This window comes from Sparus aurata, chromosome 5 (genome assembly GCF_900880675.1).
Source record: "Sparus aurata chromosome 5, fSpaAur1.1, whole genome shotgun sequence".
In the NCBI taxonomy this organism is placed as follows: domain Eukaryota; kingdom Metazoa; phylum Chordata; class Actinopteri; order Spariformes; family Sparidae; genus Sparus; species Sparus aurata.
Window position 1 is genome coordinate 25,453,622 of NC_044191.1, and position 20,304 is coordinate 25,473,925.

General features: G+C 40.2%; 1 protein-coding gene across 8 annotated transcripts in view; it reads right to left on the reverse strand.

The window, feature by feature from the left end:
- The window catches only part of gpat2 (glycerol-3-phosphate acyltransferase 2, mitochondrial), a 160,806-nt gene that overhangs the window by 23,999 nt on the left and 116,503 nt on the right, over positions 1-20,304 (reverse strand). For 3 of the 8 annotated variants that reach the window (XM_030417334.1, XM_030417336.1, XM_030417333.1), the window contains 8 exons: positions 11,946-12,048; positions 9,316-9,423; positions 8,919-8,989; positions 8,703-8,813; positions 8,150-8,272; positions 5,556-5,655; positions 2,710-2,843; positions 2,319-2,445 (listed from right to left, as the gene is read on the reverse strand). In XM_030417334.1, coding sequence (XP_030273194.1) covers positions 2,319-2,445; positions 2,710-2,843; positions 5,556-5,655; positions 8,150-8,272; positions 8,703-8,813; positions 8,919-8,989; positions 9,316-9,423; positions 11,946-12,017 — 846 coding nt within the window. In that variant the 5' untranslated portion in view covers positions 12,018-12,048. Of the gene's footprint in view, positions 1-2,318; positions 2,446-2,709; positions 2,844-5,555; positions 5,656-8,149; positions 8,273-8,702; positions 8,814-8,918; positions 8,990-9,315; positions 9,424-11,945; positions 12,049-17,525; positions 17,620-20,304 lie in introns of those variants that run through there. The other 5 variants (XM_030417339.1, XM_030417338.1, XM_030417335.1 and 2 more) reach the window with 4 other exon arrangements.

Consider the following 20,304-nt stretch of genomic DNA (forward strand, 5'->3'; position numbering starts at 1 on the left):
GAGACACTTCCCTTGCCCCAAGTACTGTTTACCCCATACAGACAAGGGAAATTCAATTACCATTGAACAGCAGCTAAGCAGGGCCACACTCAATAAACAATAAAGGTCTATTAACATTGAAATACAACCAATAAACAAGCCTGCTCTCTCACGCACAGCCAATATGCTTACTGACATGAAAATGGCAAATGAAAAAAACAAACTACTCACTGCGTCACTCATAAACAACGTGTTTATGTTCCACTGTGGCTGTAGTCCTGTAGATTAATGTCAGACTGTGCTGTTTTATCGAGCTGAATAGCACAATATTGATCTTAATAGAGCAAGTAACTCCTCCAAATGAAATACATCTTTAGGCAAACTGACACAAAGCACTCCCTTAGCTCCTGTGCTAAGACATCAAGATATTAATGATAAACAGGTAGTGATCACTGAAAATAAATCTTGAAAGTAGGAACTCGCATTAGACAAAGAAGACTTCTCCAGTAAAGCTTGCAAGATGAAAGAAAGGAGAGAGCAGAAAGCCAATAATACAGACCACAGAAATCTCCAAAATAACCAAACAAAAAACACAAATTATCTTCTGTATAAAAACAGAAACAACCTGCTCAGACCTGCCAAGCTCACACAATCAATATAACCACTATTCTTCTCGTCTCTCTGCCTTCTCCTCATTGCTTTGTCACTCAAGCCAACTCCAGAGCTGCAATCTCTGTAGCAAAGCTCAAGTCCTTTGGTAATTTTTGAGAGTGAATAGAAAGTAGGATGAGGCAGGGGAATGAGGGAGAGGATGAAAAGACAGGTCTTATTATGACCGAGAAGCTGACTGTGATAACACTCCACCATGAAGTGCAATGGAAAGTGTGTGAATGCGAGTATGATTGAATTGAAGAGCATATACACTAAACAGCCAAATTACAAGGGCAGTTATCTTTTGCTGACCCTGCAATTTCATATAATTACCCTCTATCTATTTATTTTTTATTTTTTTTAGGAAAATGCATTAGCAACAATTTTCTAAAACGTGCCCTTGTGCTTCACTCCCATCTACCAGTAAACAGACTATTTTTGGGGTTCACATACGCAGCTAATGAGGAAGTGCTCAAATTGTCAGGCTGGAATGGTTTGTACCAAGAGTGTGTTTTCATGGTTTGTGACTCTGAGAAAAGGGTACATGAAACATGAATTAGCTTTTGACTGTTGCAAGGGATAATTGCACATGTGAAAACAGTTGTTGAAAGCCTTCCTTGGTTCCAGAGGGAGCTTTACAAAAAGGGAGGGATTTCTGTACCAGAGGGGTGTCATTCAAGTACATTTATTAATAATTAATTGGGGTGGAGAAGAAAAAGTTGAAACAGAAAGTTCATCTTCCAGTTGACGATAGTGGCTAAAAGCAGGCTTCAAGTAGGTTCTCCAAGTGCATCTTCAACTGACCATGATACTGGTCAGCTGTCTGGTCAGTTAACTACATTGTTTCAGAATTAAATATCTGAACTATCCAGTGCAGATGTTCGAGATTCTTAAACTTTTTAATCTATCACTACCATTTAATTGGCATTTTGTTTTGAGAAAAAATATCTCAACAACCATTGCATGGATCGCCATGAAGAGTCATTCATGTTCCCCTCAAGATGAACTGAAATAACTTTAAATGCCAAGATTTTTTTCCTGCTATGATCAGGCTAAAAATCTAAATAATTATCCGCAACTTTAGTTGATGAGCAAATTCCTGCAAAACTAACAAACAAAAAGCAATTTCCATTATTTCCAGCTGTACTTTGTAGGACTGAGTATATTATCAAGCTAAACTAACATGGTGAAGATGGTAAACATTATACCTGCTAAACACAGCATTTTAGCATTGTCATTAGCATTCTGAGGTTAGCTCTTTAAGCTGCCGACATGGATGTAGACTCTTTTCTGCCATACCAAGATTGTATCCAGATTGATTTTGGGAAGCCAGGACAGAATAAAACATGAAATGCGTTTGCAAATCGGATCCACATCGGAGATGGTTTGAAATGTGACTCAAATAATTTTAAAATCTAATTTGATCACTTACAAAAAATGGTGTAGACATTCAGTCGTTCCGATCTGATTTTGAGAAACAAATCTAATTGACCTGCAATCTGAACACAGTCTTTGTCTTATGAGAACAATAAAGAATGGAAGGGCCCCATGGGAAAAGCAGAATTTTGTTTATGGGTGTTCATCACTGAGTTTAATCTTATTCAAATCCTCATATTGTAATCATCACAAATATTACCATATCCTACTGCATCTTAAACCAGAATCACTGAAAGATATGCTGGACTTACAGATGTCATGACAGGTAAGTACAGACTGTCCATTTTAGCATCCTTCTCAGTCAGTGCAGAAGATGGCAGGAGGACCACACCTACCTTCTGCAGGATTGACCTGTAGGATAAATAGAGGATCCTGTAACTGAGACAGAATTAGTTTAGTTTAAGAAACTCTGAGTGATAAGGCATCTTCACACTGTAATCAAAATTTAATTGCGTGGTCTAAATATGATGTTGTGAATAAAAGCAATAAATGCAGCATCTCATTTACCACCACAAGGATCACTGCATTATTAGTCGGGGTGATACTGTATGTTCTGTACGTAAGTATATATACTATATACTTGTTATCTTGGTGCAACTTGCCTGGCAGCTTTTATGTGGGTTTGTGTGCGTATTACTGCACCTTAGGGAGTGGCTGTAAATCTGGAATGGACAAACAGTGTATGGGACTCTCAGGCTGCGACAGAAGAGCACCAGGGGGACGAGCACACAGTCCATGATGCTCTGACGCATGTAGACGTAAACCAGCAGAGATCCCTGAAATAAAGAACAGAAGCAGCTTTACATGAACAAGATTCTACACATTGTTATTCATTCTGAAAACAATGGTGGACTGTGCAGAGGTGGTGCCCAGATTAGCAATGTGTTTTGGTAGCCTTTATTCAATCAATATCATAGTCACGCCCCAAAAGTTTGAGATAACATCAGCAGAATGGAATGTAGAAAAAATACATTTATAATTAAAAAAAAAGAAAACAGTAGAGATAGACAATAGCAAGAGAATCCTATTATCTTTATGCTCAAATCAAGATTCAGGAAAAGATTATATGTGGGGGAGTAGCTTTAAGTGGCTGTATGTACTAGTGATGCATGAGTCGACATGTAACCTACAGGGACCCGGAAACACACCTATGGGTGAGGCCGGTTTGGGTCAGCTTTACCAGAAAATATCAAAGGTGCGGGCAGGCGGGTCAATGACAAAAGCAGTGTTCAGGGTTGGCCTAAGAGATTAATAATTTACGGCAAAAACATACAAAGACATAATGTGTGCAATAGTTCACTTTAATTTCTCCCCTAAGTAAGTGGTTTCAGTACTTTAATCTATTGTAGACGAGTGCTCAGAGGACCTTCTCACCATTGAGCATACCCTCTTCTTTTAGTCTGCTCATCAGTCTGCTTATAAGGTGCATCATTTTTTTTGCAGGTCGGACTGGGTCAGGGTTGTTGATTAGCACATGTCTTAACGGGTGGCTTGGCTCTCATAACGGATTGGGTGGGTGTGGGTATTAAAAAAACATGACCTGTGCATCACTAGTATGTAAAGCAGAGGGTGACGACATAAAAGGTTTTTCAAGGTTATTGCAACAACAGTTCTATTATTCTCTATGTGGCCCTTTATCCTGGAGTAGCATTTTTTCTCTTCATTACAGAGATGGAAATGAAGAGCTACTATCGCAAACTCAATAATACATCAAGTGAAGTCACAGCAGGGAGATAATACATGATTGTGGATATGATAGTGTCAGTACAGTAAAAAAGGTGATAAGGTATGCAATAAAAGAACTGTTTGTAATAAAAAAAAAAAAAAGGAAGTCGTCGGAGTATTGCCTGGTTCTTTTAAAGCCATGATGAAAACATGCTGATAACCTTTTTTATTTTTATTCATCATCTTTTATCTATGAAGAAAACCTTCCTCAAAAACCTCAAAAGACTCTCACTATCATCAGTTACATTGAGTTTTTATCTATTATTTTATCCATTCTATCAGCACACAGTCAATTAGAACATGAAACAGATAAAGACATGTGAGTCATGATGGTGCCACAAGCATTTGGATCACCAAACACATCTATTGTAAAATATATGTGACATCACAAAGTGAAATATGGACAATTAGAATTGAGACATGAGTTAGGTCTTTTAATTTTAGCACACCTTATGGAATGTAATACAGTACATCTTTAAAATCAATACACTTAGAATAATTATCTTAAACTTCATTATCTCTATTTGTTACTGTTTTTGAATAACCAAAGTGTACTGTGCATTTTTATAATTAATCAATTATCTAATTTATCTATAAAATGTTCTCCCCTCATTGCAAAGCTGTGCTACTTTTAAACAACTGTAATTCATTTTACATTATAATTACCTTTACTTATCAAATTATCCACCTTGAACATCAAGTTTTAGGGCCCCTAAATGGCTGCATTTTATCTTACATTATAGTTATTCTGTTTTATCTTTCAAATTATCTGTCTAATCAGAAAGTTTCAACGACTTTTTATTAACTAATTGTGGAACTGCTTTTTTCTTTGCTGTTACCTCTGTGGCTGCTTATTTTTTCTTTTCTATTCTTTGTTTTTGTAACTTAGTGTTATTGTATATGAGGGTCACTCCTCTGTGATCTCTTTGGCATGAAAAGAAAAAGGTTGAAAAGGTTAAGTGAATGAATGAATGAATGAATGAATGAATGAACGAACGAACGCACTGGAAAAATCAAGAACTGAGCATATTTTGTACAATGTTCTCCTTTTTACACGGTTAAAAAATGCAATTGGACAAATTGGACCAGGAGAGAGGGTCTTTGCTCACACGGTGTAAGAAACCTGAATATGCACTGACAGCCATTGAAAACCATAAGCACCACTAGAGTAATTTCCTGTTGGTTTTGAATTAATTTATATAATTGACTGCATGTGAGGAAGATCTAAGCTAAAGACATAGTTCACTGAATTCATTCATGCCCATCTTGAACCTCTCAAAACAGCAGCCTGAGTCAAATTTATTTACTTGTATTTATTTAGTTAACCATGTAATTAGAGTTGCATAGGCTTCAGTGAAAAGCTAGAAATAATTAACTATAACAAGACGAAGAAGTAAGAAGTAAGAGAAACTTGAAAGTTGAAGGTCCTTTATAAGTAATCATACTTGAAAAACATTGAAATTATCTTTCAATCTTTCCATACCTTGAAATCCTTTGTAACATTTGAGTACACAGAAGGCTGTAGATGTTTACCATCTCATTAGATGACTGTGCACAGCCTATTCTCACACCCTAAGCCCAGCTGTATTAGGAACCAACACATCTTAAAATCTGCATCCTATTACAATGTGAGCTTTCCATTGTTTGCAGAAAGAGTTGACACCCTTTGGGGTAACAGTTATGAGCAAATTAAATTTTCTGTGAACAGTAAAGTTAGGACATATTGTCTGCATATGTACGTGTGTGTTTACAGATACTTGCACCTCTTGTGAAGCTGTGTGCAAAGCAGGCAGATGGTTGAGGTTAACTTGGATGCTGTCAAACATGGAGGCCCCCATCTTCAGCATCACCCAGCCAACAAATCTACTCAGGAAAAGATAGTGGGTGAAGAGATGTATAGAAGCAAGGACGGAAGAAAGAAGAAAATAATTTATGATTGGAGATACGGAGGAGAGGGGGACAATGTACACATGGAAATAATAGATAGATAGCAGTAAAGCAATAAGAAATAGCTGCTGTTAAAAGGGACGTTTGGCAAAGTAAGAATGGACTGAGAGTGTGACAACATGTAAATGAGATAGATGGGAGAGAGACAAAGTGGGGAGAAGAGGGATAAGGATAAGAAAGAAACTGATGACATAAGGAAAAAGCAAAAGGGAAAGCGATAAAGGGAGGATGGGGTGTGAGGGTGACAGCAGTAGATATAGAGGAGGCTGTAAATGAGGGGGAGAGAGAGGGAGGAGAAGAAATAGGAAAGACAGCACAAGGCAGATTTTGACGAGAGATTCTTGAGAGAGGAAAAAGTTAGAGAAAGTTTCTTAAAACGTTTCCACTCCATTTCATACATTGGCAGATATCTAACACTATCTGTAGCTACAGCACCTAACGGATTAATGACACCTGATTTCAATAAAAACACAACACATCTTTTCAGCTCGGAACAATCAAAGGGTGTTAAATGTCCTCCATTGGGAATGGACAAGATTGTTCCTCAACAACTGTCAGTCATGTTGAAGAGCTGACTGATAGATTTTCATGCACAGGTAGGTACGCTGCATATAGATCATTAACGAGCAGTGTATATGAGCCAGTGTTTGTCTCTTCCAGGTGGCACCAGATTTATGAGTTATAGTTCTTTTAGGCATCTAATCCCAGATCTCAATGTCCTGTTTATTTTCTGCAAAGACAATATTAGGTGACTGGCAATTGAATCAGTTTACAAAAGTTTCATTTAAAAAAGAACAAAAAAACCTGAACAACTCTGTTAGAAATATCGATACATCAGTTAGAAAGAAAATTTAATCAATGATACTCTAATTCGGCTGTGTGTAAAACCCACCATTTAACACACACATTTATCAAGACATCATCAGGTTAATTTTGTATTTTTAAATCATTTTGGATGAATTTGGCAACTATAGTGTGCTAGTTTGTCCCCAATTGCTTCACAAATCTTTTCTGAATTTGCAGCTATGAATCCCACTTTGACTGGCTTCTTCTCCATAGCAACAGCAGCTGAGGCAATTGGCTATGGAAGTACTTTAAGGATAAAGCTGTCAGTACTCTGACTCTGAGTATTCTTTTCTCATTTTCAACCAGTCTCATGCAGAAGTCAAGGCCAATAATCTGTCTCTCAAAATTTTCTGAATTCTCCAGTCTGCTCTCAGCTGCAAGCCCATTTGTTCCTTTAAATACAAGTCACAAATATAATCATAATTTGAAGAGGTCTTAAACAGATGGGCACGGTCGTTACCATCGATCACACATTACTCCAACTTTGCATTTAATGGTAATGATTTGCAGCTGCAGATTTGGTGCTACGTGCGTTTTTTTATGGCAGCAGGACATTGAATGTGCATCTGCCTCAAAATAAACTACAGCGCAAATACATAAATAGATAGATACTTTATTTAATCTCCAAGGGGAAATTTATACATGTTGATAATGAAAGAACATGTCCCTGACGTGGCTCTCTCATGTGTATTAATATTAAGAGGAATAAGATATGTGAGGTGTTGGCTACAAGGACAACACTTGTTAATAGCATCCATTCATTGAGGGTTTTTTCCTTTCATGGGATTGCTGACAAGGAGGAAAAATACATGCTATCACCAGCCTTGCCTATTAAAGGGCAACACATTGAAGTGTGTTTACAGGTCTTGAGGAGTACTATTAGCTACATGAAAAGAGTCATATAAAGCCTTGTGTGTCTCTAGAAGAAGCCGCATGTAATCTGATACATTTTCTCCAGGGATGTGACTCGGTGGCTATATTGCATTGTGGGTAATGTAGGTACCACGTTTTGAAAATCTTCCCACTGGTCTTCAACACTGTTGGACTCATTATGGTAAGTTTAAAAAACAAAATTGATACAGCAGTATCCTCTTGTTTATTTAACACATTCTACTTCTCTTTCAAAATCTTGTGCCTACATTACCCACAATGGAATTTATGAAGCCAAGGAGTGACATAACTGGAGGTAATTTATCAGATTACGTCCAGTTTTTTCTGGAGATACACAAGGCTTTATACGACTCTTTTCAGATACGTAGTAGTTGTGCCTTTAAATGTTAAATTGGTGACGTTTCCCTTTAAGCTGTAGCACAATTCTCATGAATGAAGTTGCAATAATTCAAACTGCTGGGCACAACAGAAACCTTAACAAAACTATTAACCAGGTGTCTATTTTTGCTTCAATCATACTGATCATGTAGAATATATACAATCTATTTCTTGTTACCTCTGGGTAGAAGGCTTGCATAGTTCAGCTTTAAATATTAACAATCAAACATTAAGCAGCAATTTTTGAACCTCGCCCTTTGCCAATCGGCCCACACACACATAAACAAACACGCACCGTAAGAGACCAGGGATAATGCAGGTGTTAATGAGGGGGAGGAATGGTGAGAGGCTGTTGATCTGCCCTCGGCTATCACCCCCCTCTGGTGCTTTATGCTGTGCTGTGAGCGCCTCCTTCACCCTGTAACACATGGTCACAGGACAGCAGAGTTAACACAGCACAAAGCCTCTTTTGTGCTCACACAGACAAACACCCCCCTTCCAGTAAGACAACAACAACACCACCCCTTAGTAAAGAGGTTACATAAAGGTTAAACTCAATTACACTGAAGGGGAGAAGACAACAAATACAAACTGAACTCTCGGTGACAGAGATAGGGAAAGAGTGACAAAAGCCCAAAGTTATCTTCTTTATTCACTCTGCACAGACCCATCGATAGCCTTCATTTACTATATCTATGTTTGTGTCTGTTATCGCCTCTCCTCTTTTTTTTTCCCACTCTCACCAGAACTGCAGACCAGTTTAATTTTCTATATCTCTGCCTATCATTTATTTACTCTCCTCTGGCGTCTCCAGTGCTCTCCTCCTGTTTCTCTTTCCCCTCAGGTACCTGTTGCTCTGACAGACTCTCTCCAGTCTGTTGCTAACAGGACTCGCGTTAGCCTTGCACCCACTCACAAACAGCATGCAGCACACCCTCCGCACCAGCCAACCTCGATACCTATGATAGTAAACACACAATGCAGAGGCAGAATGTTTTCATTGGTGAGTGTGCTTGGACTGAAAAGTTTTTTTTGTATTTGTTGAATACTGTGTTTAACAATACCTGGTGTGCGTCTCGTTGACACTCAGCAGGTTGTAGAAGCCAAGGGAAGAGTTCTGGCCAAGCTTCTTGCGCTGAACCATGGTAGAAAAACAAACAGACAGACAACATCAGTGTCAACGTTATCCCTGAATGAGGTCTGTTGGAGACGCAGCTGAGGGATGCCATCAGAATAAGGACAACGATGAGAGCATCTTTGTAGTGTGTCAATCAAGGTCACTTAGTCTATTCAGTCAGTGAGGTAGTTTGTTTCATTATAAGTTGAACAGGAAGCAAGTCTCAAGCACACAGACTACATACTTTATTGGATGGTATCAACGCACAGTCAACCTCTTTTATTTCATTAGTCTAATATTCATCCTTTCTCTGACTGTTTCTGGCCTCTAAGCAGCACGCTCACCAGACTGTCTGGGGTGCACTGGTGGCAGCACTGGCCAACAAATGGTCTGAACTTGCCGAGACAGGTAGGCACCGTCAGCTTCTTCTTAATCTTCAATTCCCAGGACAACTAAAAGAAGGAAACACAATTAAACAAACAAGGTGTCAAATGCACAGGGATTGCAACCACATCCACTTACTTAAATTAAACCCAGTTGTCAGTTCATTAGGTACACCCTAACTTAAATTGCTGCAATCTAATAAAACAGTCCTTATTGAACTTCATGGTCATTTTAAAAGATGTATTTCATGATGCTATTGACCTGTATTGCATGAACACAGGTATTTCTGTTATATTGCCTATATTGTACACAATAAGGATGCATTTAAAAGATTTACAGTAACCAGGTTACTACCACTAGTAAACTTGCATGTACTCTCAAACAATTATTTGGGGTAAATAAACCTACAAACTTACAAGTTAACAACAAAACATAAAAAACATAATATCACTACTGTTGAGCTAAATTTGATTTCTCCAACTCTTCAGAAGTATAACAGCAGAGATGAATAAATAAAATTGCCAGTTAAATGCTTCGATTCTTTGCCCCTGAATTTCATTTTGAGTTTATTGTTGTTGTAGTTGGGTTTCTATGTGGCTGTGACTGGGTTAACTTTGAAACCATGGGAGCATGCAATAACTTGCAGTGCAGCAAATATTAATACAGAGCCTGCATGAGACCCAGTATCAGGCAATCAGTGCACATCAGGAATAAGCAGCTCATGCACTGAAGCACAGGCCACACTGTGTATTGTATACTAATCAACAAGACTTAAGGTCTCCTGCGGCAAGTTGACTGCTGGTCACTTGTACAAATATTTGTGTTAGGATAATAGACAGCAACGATACTCATTAATTATCATGCACAGTATGTGTGTGTGTGTGGGCTGTTAGTGTGCCTGAAAAAAGAAGTGTTAAGTTGGGATTCAGACTGACTACTCTGTTTAGACAGAAGCTAATGAGTCTCCAAGAATCAATGACACTTTCTCCTGATTGAATGATGAGGATGATGGATTCCAGAAAATAGAGCAGCTGCTTGAATCAGTGCCTCGCCAAGAAAAGGTCGATTTAAAGGAAAAACATTACTGTAACAGCATTGTGTGGATCTTTGAGATAGATCGAACTGTCAGTAATTTAAATCATCATGTTGGTTCACAAAGGTATAAAGACAGAAGGGAGAAGTAGAAACATTGAATGATACAAGTATGAATGCAAAAGTATCAGGCTAGAAAACCAGCCTCTTGTCCAAAGAAATAGTTTTCAAACCATTTTCAGAAATAAACTTATTCACTAGCATATTATTATTATATTATCAGAGTAACCAAGAACTGCTACTCTTTCGTAGCTGTCCTTGGATCTAGCTAGCTCCCGTCCACAGCTCGGTCAGCCATGGACCCAGTGACCATAAAGTTGGCATGAACCAACAGCACGGATCATGGAGGGAGACATCAAGGGCGACACTGCTCAGCTCAACTGGGTTTAGCAGCCTGAGAGGGAACATGGCTGGACAACAAACTGGGACTAAGCACAGCCTCTGAGACCAACGGAGGTCAGTTGACAACAGGGGATACAGTACTGAGATGATTTACAGTGACACTAACCGGAACTATGACTCTGGCGGTGAGAAGATATGGCAGGCGGGTATAGGAAAAGTGTGTAGCACGAATGGAGTGTGAGAGAGTCAGGCATCAGCAGCAGGTGAAAACGGCTTTAGGCCAAACCAGAAGTGATTGTGAAAAGACACCCCAAGACTGTTTAAGTGAGTTTATTTAGCTTATGTCGAGTTTGAGCTAAGTTAACATAGCAATTTAGCAATTTGTTAATTTTTTCACACTATAAGCTAAGACATTCTCAAACATAGCAAACCTGCCGCCATCTACTTGCTGACTATCCCTCTGGAGGTACAAAGAGGAATTACGAGACAGGCTGGGCCTGGGCTAGCGGGTTAGCATGCTAACTTTAGTAGTTAGCTCTGCAATACAACATAAAGACGTGTTAGACAAGACAGTAAGACTTTCCTCATACTATTTTGGTAATTTATTTTATGAACGTTTTGAACTAAAATTTATGAGCATATCTTGCAATAATGTCCCCATGTAGATGTTATTGCTTATACTGCAAACGTCCCCAGGAGGGAAAAAAACAACAAACAAAACAAATATAAAAACAAGCATTTCAAGGTTCTAGGAGGGGTAATGTATGTTTTTTTCTTGACAGACAAAAGTTTGTTATCCATCTGCCTGGCAATCATGGTCACAAGATGCCAGGACGTCATCATGTAAAACTGTGTTTCGTCCAAGAATAGTGAAAGCACTTGACTCTCTAAAAAAGGTTGTTTTCACATTTCTGTGAGTAATCAAATAAGCATATTTCCCAAAAGTCAAGTGTTCCTTCGTCATTTTCTGATGCATGAGTTTGACTCACTAGTTGATCACTTGCTGTGATTTGGCAAAAAAACGTCAAACAAATGGAAGCACATGGGGTCTAGTATGTTCTCTCACAGATTGTGAACAACAAACAGTTTGAGATTAGTGCACATGGAGTATTTGGGAGATGAAAGTGGGAGAGAGTCATGCAGGTGGTGCTCTTACAGCAGGTCTCTTCTGTTGAATTGGTGGAAGGACCATGTCTTTGTTGATTCCGTCATTCTTCTCCTGCACCATGGTGAGCCCCCTGCAGGTTCTACCCAGAGACCTAACAAAGAATAGATTAGGGATAGAGTATATTATACAGCTTCATGTTAAAACAGTGCACTCTCACACTGTGTTCTGGTTATAAGGACCATTTGTAAGCCCATGTAAATGTGAGTGGGTAATAATTTTTGGGAGCAGCATGACACAGGACCAATTTTGCAAAATTTCAGACAGTAATGCTCTATTTCAAGAAAATAAACACACATCCACTCACACAAACACGATCTCATTGTGACTCAAAATTCATTTTGTCTTCTGGTTCTTGGCAGGGGAGTGTTGGCAGCACTCACCGATCTATCACCCAGTGCCCATAGCTACAATTTCACTCATCTAACCAGCACTTCTTCCCCTCCACCATCACAAATTCTCTCAAATTCCTAACTTTCCCTTCATTCTTCTCAGTTAAGGGAAGAAGCTTCTCGCTGGCAGTTTACTCACATTGTTTTCCCATTGCTTCCTCACACTGGACTTGTGGTAAACTTGTTTAAAAGTTTTGTGCTCACTTCTGTTTGCAGGTAGGAATAAAACAAGGACAGGACTGCCATTGAGAGGTTAGAGATTGTGAGGAACTCGAGGCTGTCGTTGCTCAGTGACGCACAGGGCCAACATTCAGTGGTGAGTTATAAATCATTAAAAGCAAGGTACATAGCCATCAGCTAAAAAAACAGCTCTTATGTAACTGATGCTGCTCCCTTGCCAACACAAAAACCCAGTAATGAGAGTTGGCAACATAGGTCACAATGTAATACGATCCATCTTAAACAGATTACCTAATTGGTAATGCTAGCTGTGGGTGAGCTTAAATGAGTAATCATCTGAGATTAAGGTAGATTGAATTCAGATAAAGAGTCAGTGCACACTCTCCAAAGAGAGGGCTACGCCAGAATAAAAGCCACCATCCTCAGGGAACCTACCTTTAGTTTTATGTGCGGCTTTGTTTCTACTACAAAAGGATGAAGACGTGTCCTGCTGTCATCCTGTTGTACAACCTCTTCTAATAAATCTTTCTGTGCGTATACCCATCGGATTTAGTTGTGTCATCAAGCTCAATGGCAGTCTTTTCCTTTCATCGCTGTGTCCCACTCTGTTGATCCCACTCCGCCCCATTAATTTTGCTAATTAAAACTAATGCTGTCCCAATGGGGAGATGCTTCATTTCAACTGGCTCAAGTTCCCACATTCATTATCAACTCCTTTGGGAATCGATTAGAGATTCCCAAAGCCCACTGGTGCAGAAGGTGATGAAGAGACGAGGCAGCAGAAGGAGCAGTAAAGGGTGTAAGACTGTAAATTACACAGCAAAGGCTCTAATAGGGTTATATAAGACACTCCAGAGGGAATACAAGACTACGTGGAAAATGCTAGAGCCAGCAGTATGCCAAGGTCAGACCTGTGCACCACTACAACGAGTTTCTCATACAGTCCTGACATCATACAACTCATGAATTCACACGAATACGTAGAAACACGGCAGGCATTCAAATCTGAGTCACACATTCTTCCTCACACTTATCTTCAGTAAGTTCATCATCTTCTCAGAAGTTAATTGATCGATTATAGTCTTTAATTAATATGCTGTATGCTAATGTGATAGCCCAGACCTAAGTGGGCCTGTGATGAGAAAGGATTAAAAATCAGAAGCCATTACGAGCTGCCAGGTCAGATTAGATTGAAGATAATTTCAGAGCAGCAGTCAGAGTGATGCTGGTTGGAGTGTTCAGGTCTATTCCCTAAACTGCTTAGTGATAAGTGGGATTTAAACACACTTCTTCTGTTTGAAAAGGAGTCAGACATGGATCGTTAAGAATCTCAATCAGATATCTTCGTCGATACATATTTTTTGGCACCTTAGCCAATCCTCACATGTGCAGCATTACAGGTATTTCCCCCATCTGTATGTATGTATAGATGCAATGCACTGTTTCAAATAATAATAGTATATAATAATAAAGATCATTTTAACTCGATGGTGGGTGGGTTTCTGTCAGACGCAAAGAACATGAAGACCTTGGAAAAACCTCAAGGTCACATACAACGACAAGTTACCGAGGCAACATGTACAATGAACGTGGCACACAATGTGAAGGCAACAGGTGAATAATACAAGGCTGTACACTAGGAGCACAGAGCACTATGAAATTTCTTACAACGGACGTGGACAAAGGAGATTAAAGTAGTGTCTGTACTTCCACTTTGAAAACGTTAACTTTCCCTCCGGACTCGCCATTGCTACAGTTCAACTCTGCTAGTTTGTGTGTGTGAGGCTGCTGTGTACATGTGTGGCTTGTGTGTAAACTGAACATTGCCACTGATTGGCTTAAGAACTCTCACTCAACGTAAGAGAGCCAATCATCATCACTTATGCGGTTGTCTCGCCCCTCCCTCCCTCACCGGAGGAAAAAAAAAACAGCTTTGCAGCTCCGGTGGCTGAGAGCCGAGTCGGATGACAACAGCTTCAATGATCTGCTTCAGTTTGTAACGCGCCACATTTAATAGTCGGTAACGGTAACGGCGGTAATGGAAATAGTCATAGTTAGATTACCTGTTACTGAAAAAAAATCACGCCGTTAGTAACGCTGTTTATTCTAACGCCGTTATACCCAGCACTGGCTATGACTTCTCGATTTGTATACAGATGCACGAAAATTTTACTCTACTTTGATCCACTTTGCATGGATTTATTTTAGGAGCAAAATGCGAATGAAAGGGTTGAAATCCGTACTCGCACGTGTGCTCCCTTTTTATTTTTTCTCCTCGCACAATCTATTTTTAGGCGCATATGCGAGTAAAATGCTCGCACTGTACAGCCCTGTAATACACCGTATGTTTGTGCAAGATGAGTTCCAAACAAGCAGAACTGAAAATACTTAAGAGTTGACGTACTGTTGTCAACCTCTTTACAAGGAACTAAATGGAGCATTTGTTTGTACTGAATGCTGACAGAGTAAAATACTAACAGGGTTTTTCCTGCATATAGATTTTGGAGGTGGCCGCCACCAATTAAAATGGTCGATGTTGGCAAAAACTCCCCCCAAAATTAGCACATCCTACGTCATTCGCCAAAAACACGTGTGTCCCATGCTGCAAAAGCAACATGGTGCGAGTCAAAGAGTCGGATGTGTGGAGATATTTCACGCTTGCCACGCCACCTAGTTTGACGGCTGTTTGCAATGTCTGCAAAGTAAATGTTTTAAGGGGTGGTGGTAGTACTGCAAAGTACAATACTACCAATTTAATCAAGTTCATCCAAAAGCACCATTCTAAGGAGCATGCCGAATTCCTGCAGCTCAACAAAACCAAAGGAGCAGGAGACAGTACAACCCAGTAACTAACTTTGGCAGATACACTTCAACGAAGCGAAAAAGTTTCCGACGGAAAGCTTGAAAGCATTGGCAATAACACAGAAAGTTTTAGCATTCATTGTTTTAGATGCTCAACCAATGTCAGTTGCTGAAGTTGAGGGCTTCCGTCGCCTACTGGAATACTTAGAGCCAAGGTACTCTCTTCCATCACGCAAATATTTTTCGGAGATCGGTATACAGTTTATTATTAATTCAACAATGGTATCGGATCGGTATCGGGTATCGACAGATCCACAAAGCCCAGGCATCAGTATTGGTATTGGGACTGAAAAAGTTGGATCGGTGCATCCCTACCTACAATATAATCATTCCACATCTTCATCATAGTTTTTTAAACATGCAATGATAACAGGTGGCCATCATGGCACTGCCGCTGTGCCTGACTATGTCGACATTGATCATTCTAGGCATTAGAAAGTAATAATTCATGTTACTGACAAGATTTGGTAAATGTATCAGCTTTGAAAATATTAGATTCTAACCTCAATACAGCCCCTGTCCAGATGGCAGGTGTGGACCAGACCAAGAGGCCTTGGACTACAAGGAGTGGATGAGGAGGTTTTATAGTATGAAAAATAAGAGGCTGAAATGTTCTGCCTCTGGCTGTGAACTGTTCATAAAAACAAACTTGAATACAATGTAAACACCCTGAAATGGGGCCACATTTTGATGGCTGTGAGGTTTAAAAGCTTAATTTGTATTCTGTGAACTGCTTTTCTTCTGAAAGGATACATTTTCCCGTTTTTTTGAACTTATTAGCCTAAAGTGTCTGACACTTTGGTTGATTAGCATGAATTTATAACACCACCCTTAATGGTGCCAGGAAAAACCCTGACTAATAATAAAAGAGTGTCTTTTACATCACATGGACCAAATTCATTTAAACAGCCAAATAGATGGCATACCAAGAGCCCCATTCACACTGCCATTTGGATGTGGGGATCCTGCGCCAATTCTCTGCCTCCCCCTCTCTGTGAATGTCTAGGAGGTAGCAAGGGGTGAAATTTCACTCCGGTGCTGATCCGCCTCTGGAGGTAGTATCAGAGGTGCAGTGTTAGCAAACCGAATCAGTGTGAATGGATAAGCCAACTGCACGTATCTAGGGTGTGTTGATCGGATGGTCTGATAACTACACAGGTCCTTCACTCAAATAAATATAGAGAGATGTCCCACAAAGCAACGTTATATGACCAGACAAAAGTAACGTAGTAACTGCAACTGTCTTTGGCAGCTTATAGGAATCGAGGAAAAAAATACCGCAGTTGAACGAGGAGAAGCGTCTGTCCTCTTGCCTGCCCTACCGACTCCTTGTCACATTTCTGCCTAAAAAACAGCATATGGTGGTGAGTAAAGCTTTTACTCACTACGTGTTTGTGTTGGCAAAAATCACCGCGATGGCCAGCCCTCCCTACCAAGACTTCAGTGTCTCCCCCAGAAAACAGCCTCCCTCCCCGCGAGTGACAGAGTCAAACAGCGTCCAGTTGACTGATGGGGATTATTTGATTATTTAATTTAGAGTGAAAAACATGACTTTGTCACTTTCCAGGATGTTTGATGGGTCAGGATCTCAATCACAACAAATTATAACAGCGTCCATATGATTATAAACTGTCAGCAGGTTTGGATTGACAGGAGGACAATGGGGAAACACTTGGAAAACACACAGACGTCATCATCATGACGTGTACCATCACACCTCTTTAAGAACCACACCGCCGGCTTTCTGTGTGAATTACACAGCGGTTAACCTTTACGGCGGCACTGCTTGGCTCTGTGTGAATGACGAATGGCGGAGAATTGGTGAACCGCCGCTGCGGCGATAATGCAGATCTCTGTGTGAAAGGGGCTAAGGTCTGTATTTCACTCTGACACAACAAGGACATATCAGCTGCATGATACATAGCCACAGCTTTGAAAATATGCTGCAGTAAAAAATACAGCATTACTGCCAATTCACAGTTGGAAAAACCCACCTGCTGCTGAGCTACATCAAATTCCCACAATGGCACCGCTGCAACTCCTCCCACACAAATAACTTGTTTACCTAGTCAGTTTGTTTGTATGCACTCCTGGCTGAAATTTATGCTGCATATAAATTAGCTGTATTTCTCCTTACTTGGAATGAGTTCCTTGGAATTGTAATGTCGAACAACCAGCCAGATCTACAAGTCTCTCTCTGTCTCTTGAATGTTGAACATGTCTCAAAATTCTCAGCTGCCACTAGCTAATCAGCCTGATGACCTGTCAATCAGACATCAAAGGCAACACTCAGGAAAGAGCTGTGACCCATATTCGAACATTTTGCAAAATCCAGCATCTTTGTACAACACCACATGGGAGCAGTTGACAGAAATTAATTACTTTTCTACGAGCTGATGGCAAGACCATAGCAAAATTATCAACCATCTAATAACAAATAACAAATAACAAACTTTGGGTTTCTCTATCTTTAAACAATATCTGAAGAGAACAGAGGTATAAGATATTTTTTAATGACAGTTGACAGTCAGTGCGTTTACATGACACTCAAGAAAACCGAATTACTGCGTAAGTCTGACTATGATCGGATTTTTAAGATGCATGTATACACCTTAGTCTGACTAAAATCGGACCGGATCGGATTACTCATAGTCGAATTACACCACGTAGATTATTCGATTGAAAGTCGCATTAACTCCTGCATGTATACGTTTCCAGCGGATCGGATCGGATTTTGCGTTCTGCACAGGTGCAAGATTTTTCCCCGGGGCCGTGAGCCGAAAGTAGAAGGCGACGGCGGCGTCTTTCCTCCGAAATCACCGTAAGAAAGAGCGCCATTGTGCATCTAGTTTGTGTAATTATCATGTACACCATATACGAAGTGTACAAAGATGTAGCTTCGTCTCGCTCTTCATACGCCATCTTTCTTGAATGCCGAGGCAGCTGGTGACGTAAAGAGGTCAGCCGGAGGTGGCCCCGTTAACACTAGTTGAAATGGGCACAGCGCCACCTGGCGTACCGGGGTATGACATGCTTTCGGCAGTAATTCCATTTTCTCACCGGCATGTATACTCGGATAATTGCAGTTGTCAGATTGAGCAGCATAGTCGAACTATGGCTGTAATCTGACTAAGCTGTGCATGTAAACGCACTGAATGTTTCCCCTACCATTCTGTTGGCGGGGCGGCCCGCCCCGCTAACACAGGCCCCTGCCCCCCTTGAAAAACGTGAAAATCTTGACATTGATGTGCGCGCTTGTTGTCTGTTTCTCTGCACACTGTCAGATGCTATTTACATTTTACACTTTTCATTCAAATAAGCTATTTTCATCTATGAGACCTACATTTATCTTCCGAAATGAAGCTATCCAGCCCGTGTTTAATCTCCAAAAAGCTGCAGGTAAATTAATCGGCTCGTGTTCTTCTACCGGCATGACGGTGAAGTTTTGACCGCAGATCACCTCAGCAGACCCGGGCTGGGCTGCTCCGCCGCTCCGCTACAGGTGCGGCTGGTCTGGACTTCTCCCAGCACGTCGGAGCAAATGTGCAAACAAGCGTTATTTGGATAAACTGGCGGCACAACGGGGAACTAAATGGCTACTTTCTCACACGAAAAAGCTTTAAAACCTGATGTTACCGGCGCTATAGCGGAATTTACGGCGGTTTCAAGTTAGCCATAGCGAGGGGAGGTTCGCTTCCTGTTTATAAAATAAAAGCACAAATTCTATCCTTGGTTTTCTTTATAATTAAAGGACAACGGGTGTTTTATTTTTGTGAAAATGACCAGAAGTGCTTAATACGGCTGGCTTGGGTAGCGCCGAATTAATCGGAACAAAACTTTAAACAGCTAAAACATTTTCAGCCGGATGATTTTCCTGCCCCCCTCCCCTTTCTTCCTTTAAATATAGTTTTCTAGTCAAAAATGAAAATGAGTAAGATACAAACTAAATCACAATAATTTCCATCGCCCTGAATGTTTATAAATAAGTTCATTTAGGACTGAGTTATTAAAAATGTCTGAATGAGATGCCTGATCTGCAGCAATAATAAGAATTACAGGAGAGACTAACTGGTAAAAAAGTAGACACAGAGTGATGCTGCAATAACATGATTAACATGAATATGAGCAGAAATTATCAGTCATAAGATTAACCGTACTAGCTAGCCAGTAACAAAAAGGGGTTCATGGTTAACGAGGACTGTTTGCCTATAATTAGTCCTGTATATCACCCCAGGTTAGCTCTGAGTGGTTGAACTTTTAAATTAAATTCTCATTTTCTGCAGTATCATTACATCCAAAACAACTGAGTTTCTCGCTGTTTCTTCTTTTTGAGAGCAAGTTAAAACACCCACATGCGCACACACACACCCACACACAATGGCGTTAAAAACTTTTCAAAAAGCGTGCGCACGTATCAACTGAACGTGTCACACGCGCCTGCTTTGACGCCTGTGCAGCAAGCCGCGCCTGACGTGTAATGTAGTTTCCTCATTGACTTATAATGGCCCCCGTTCACGCGTGATGACTGCTGCACGCCGGTAATCACACGACGCGTAGTGACTACGCGTAACATTAATGCACCTTTTTGCGAACGCACGTGTTAACGCTCGCATCAAGATGATTGAACATTTTTGTCACGCGCGTACACGGAAATGACGTGCGCAAACGTCTGTCTGTCACTGTTTGACAAATGCTGTTAGCCGTCTCTCGATTTATTGCCATACACACACACACACACACACACACACATTTGGATATGCTTCACACAGAAGCCTTGTTATATTCATCTTAAAATAAAAAAATCTAAAAGAATTTCCCCTCAATGCTATGTCAATATTTTTTCCTGTGGTATTGGACATGGTACTGATTATAGCTATTTTTCAAGGAATCGTATAGAAGTTAGACATTACAGTATT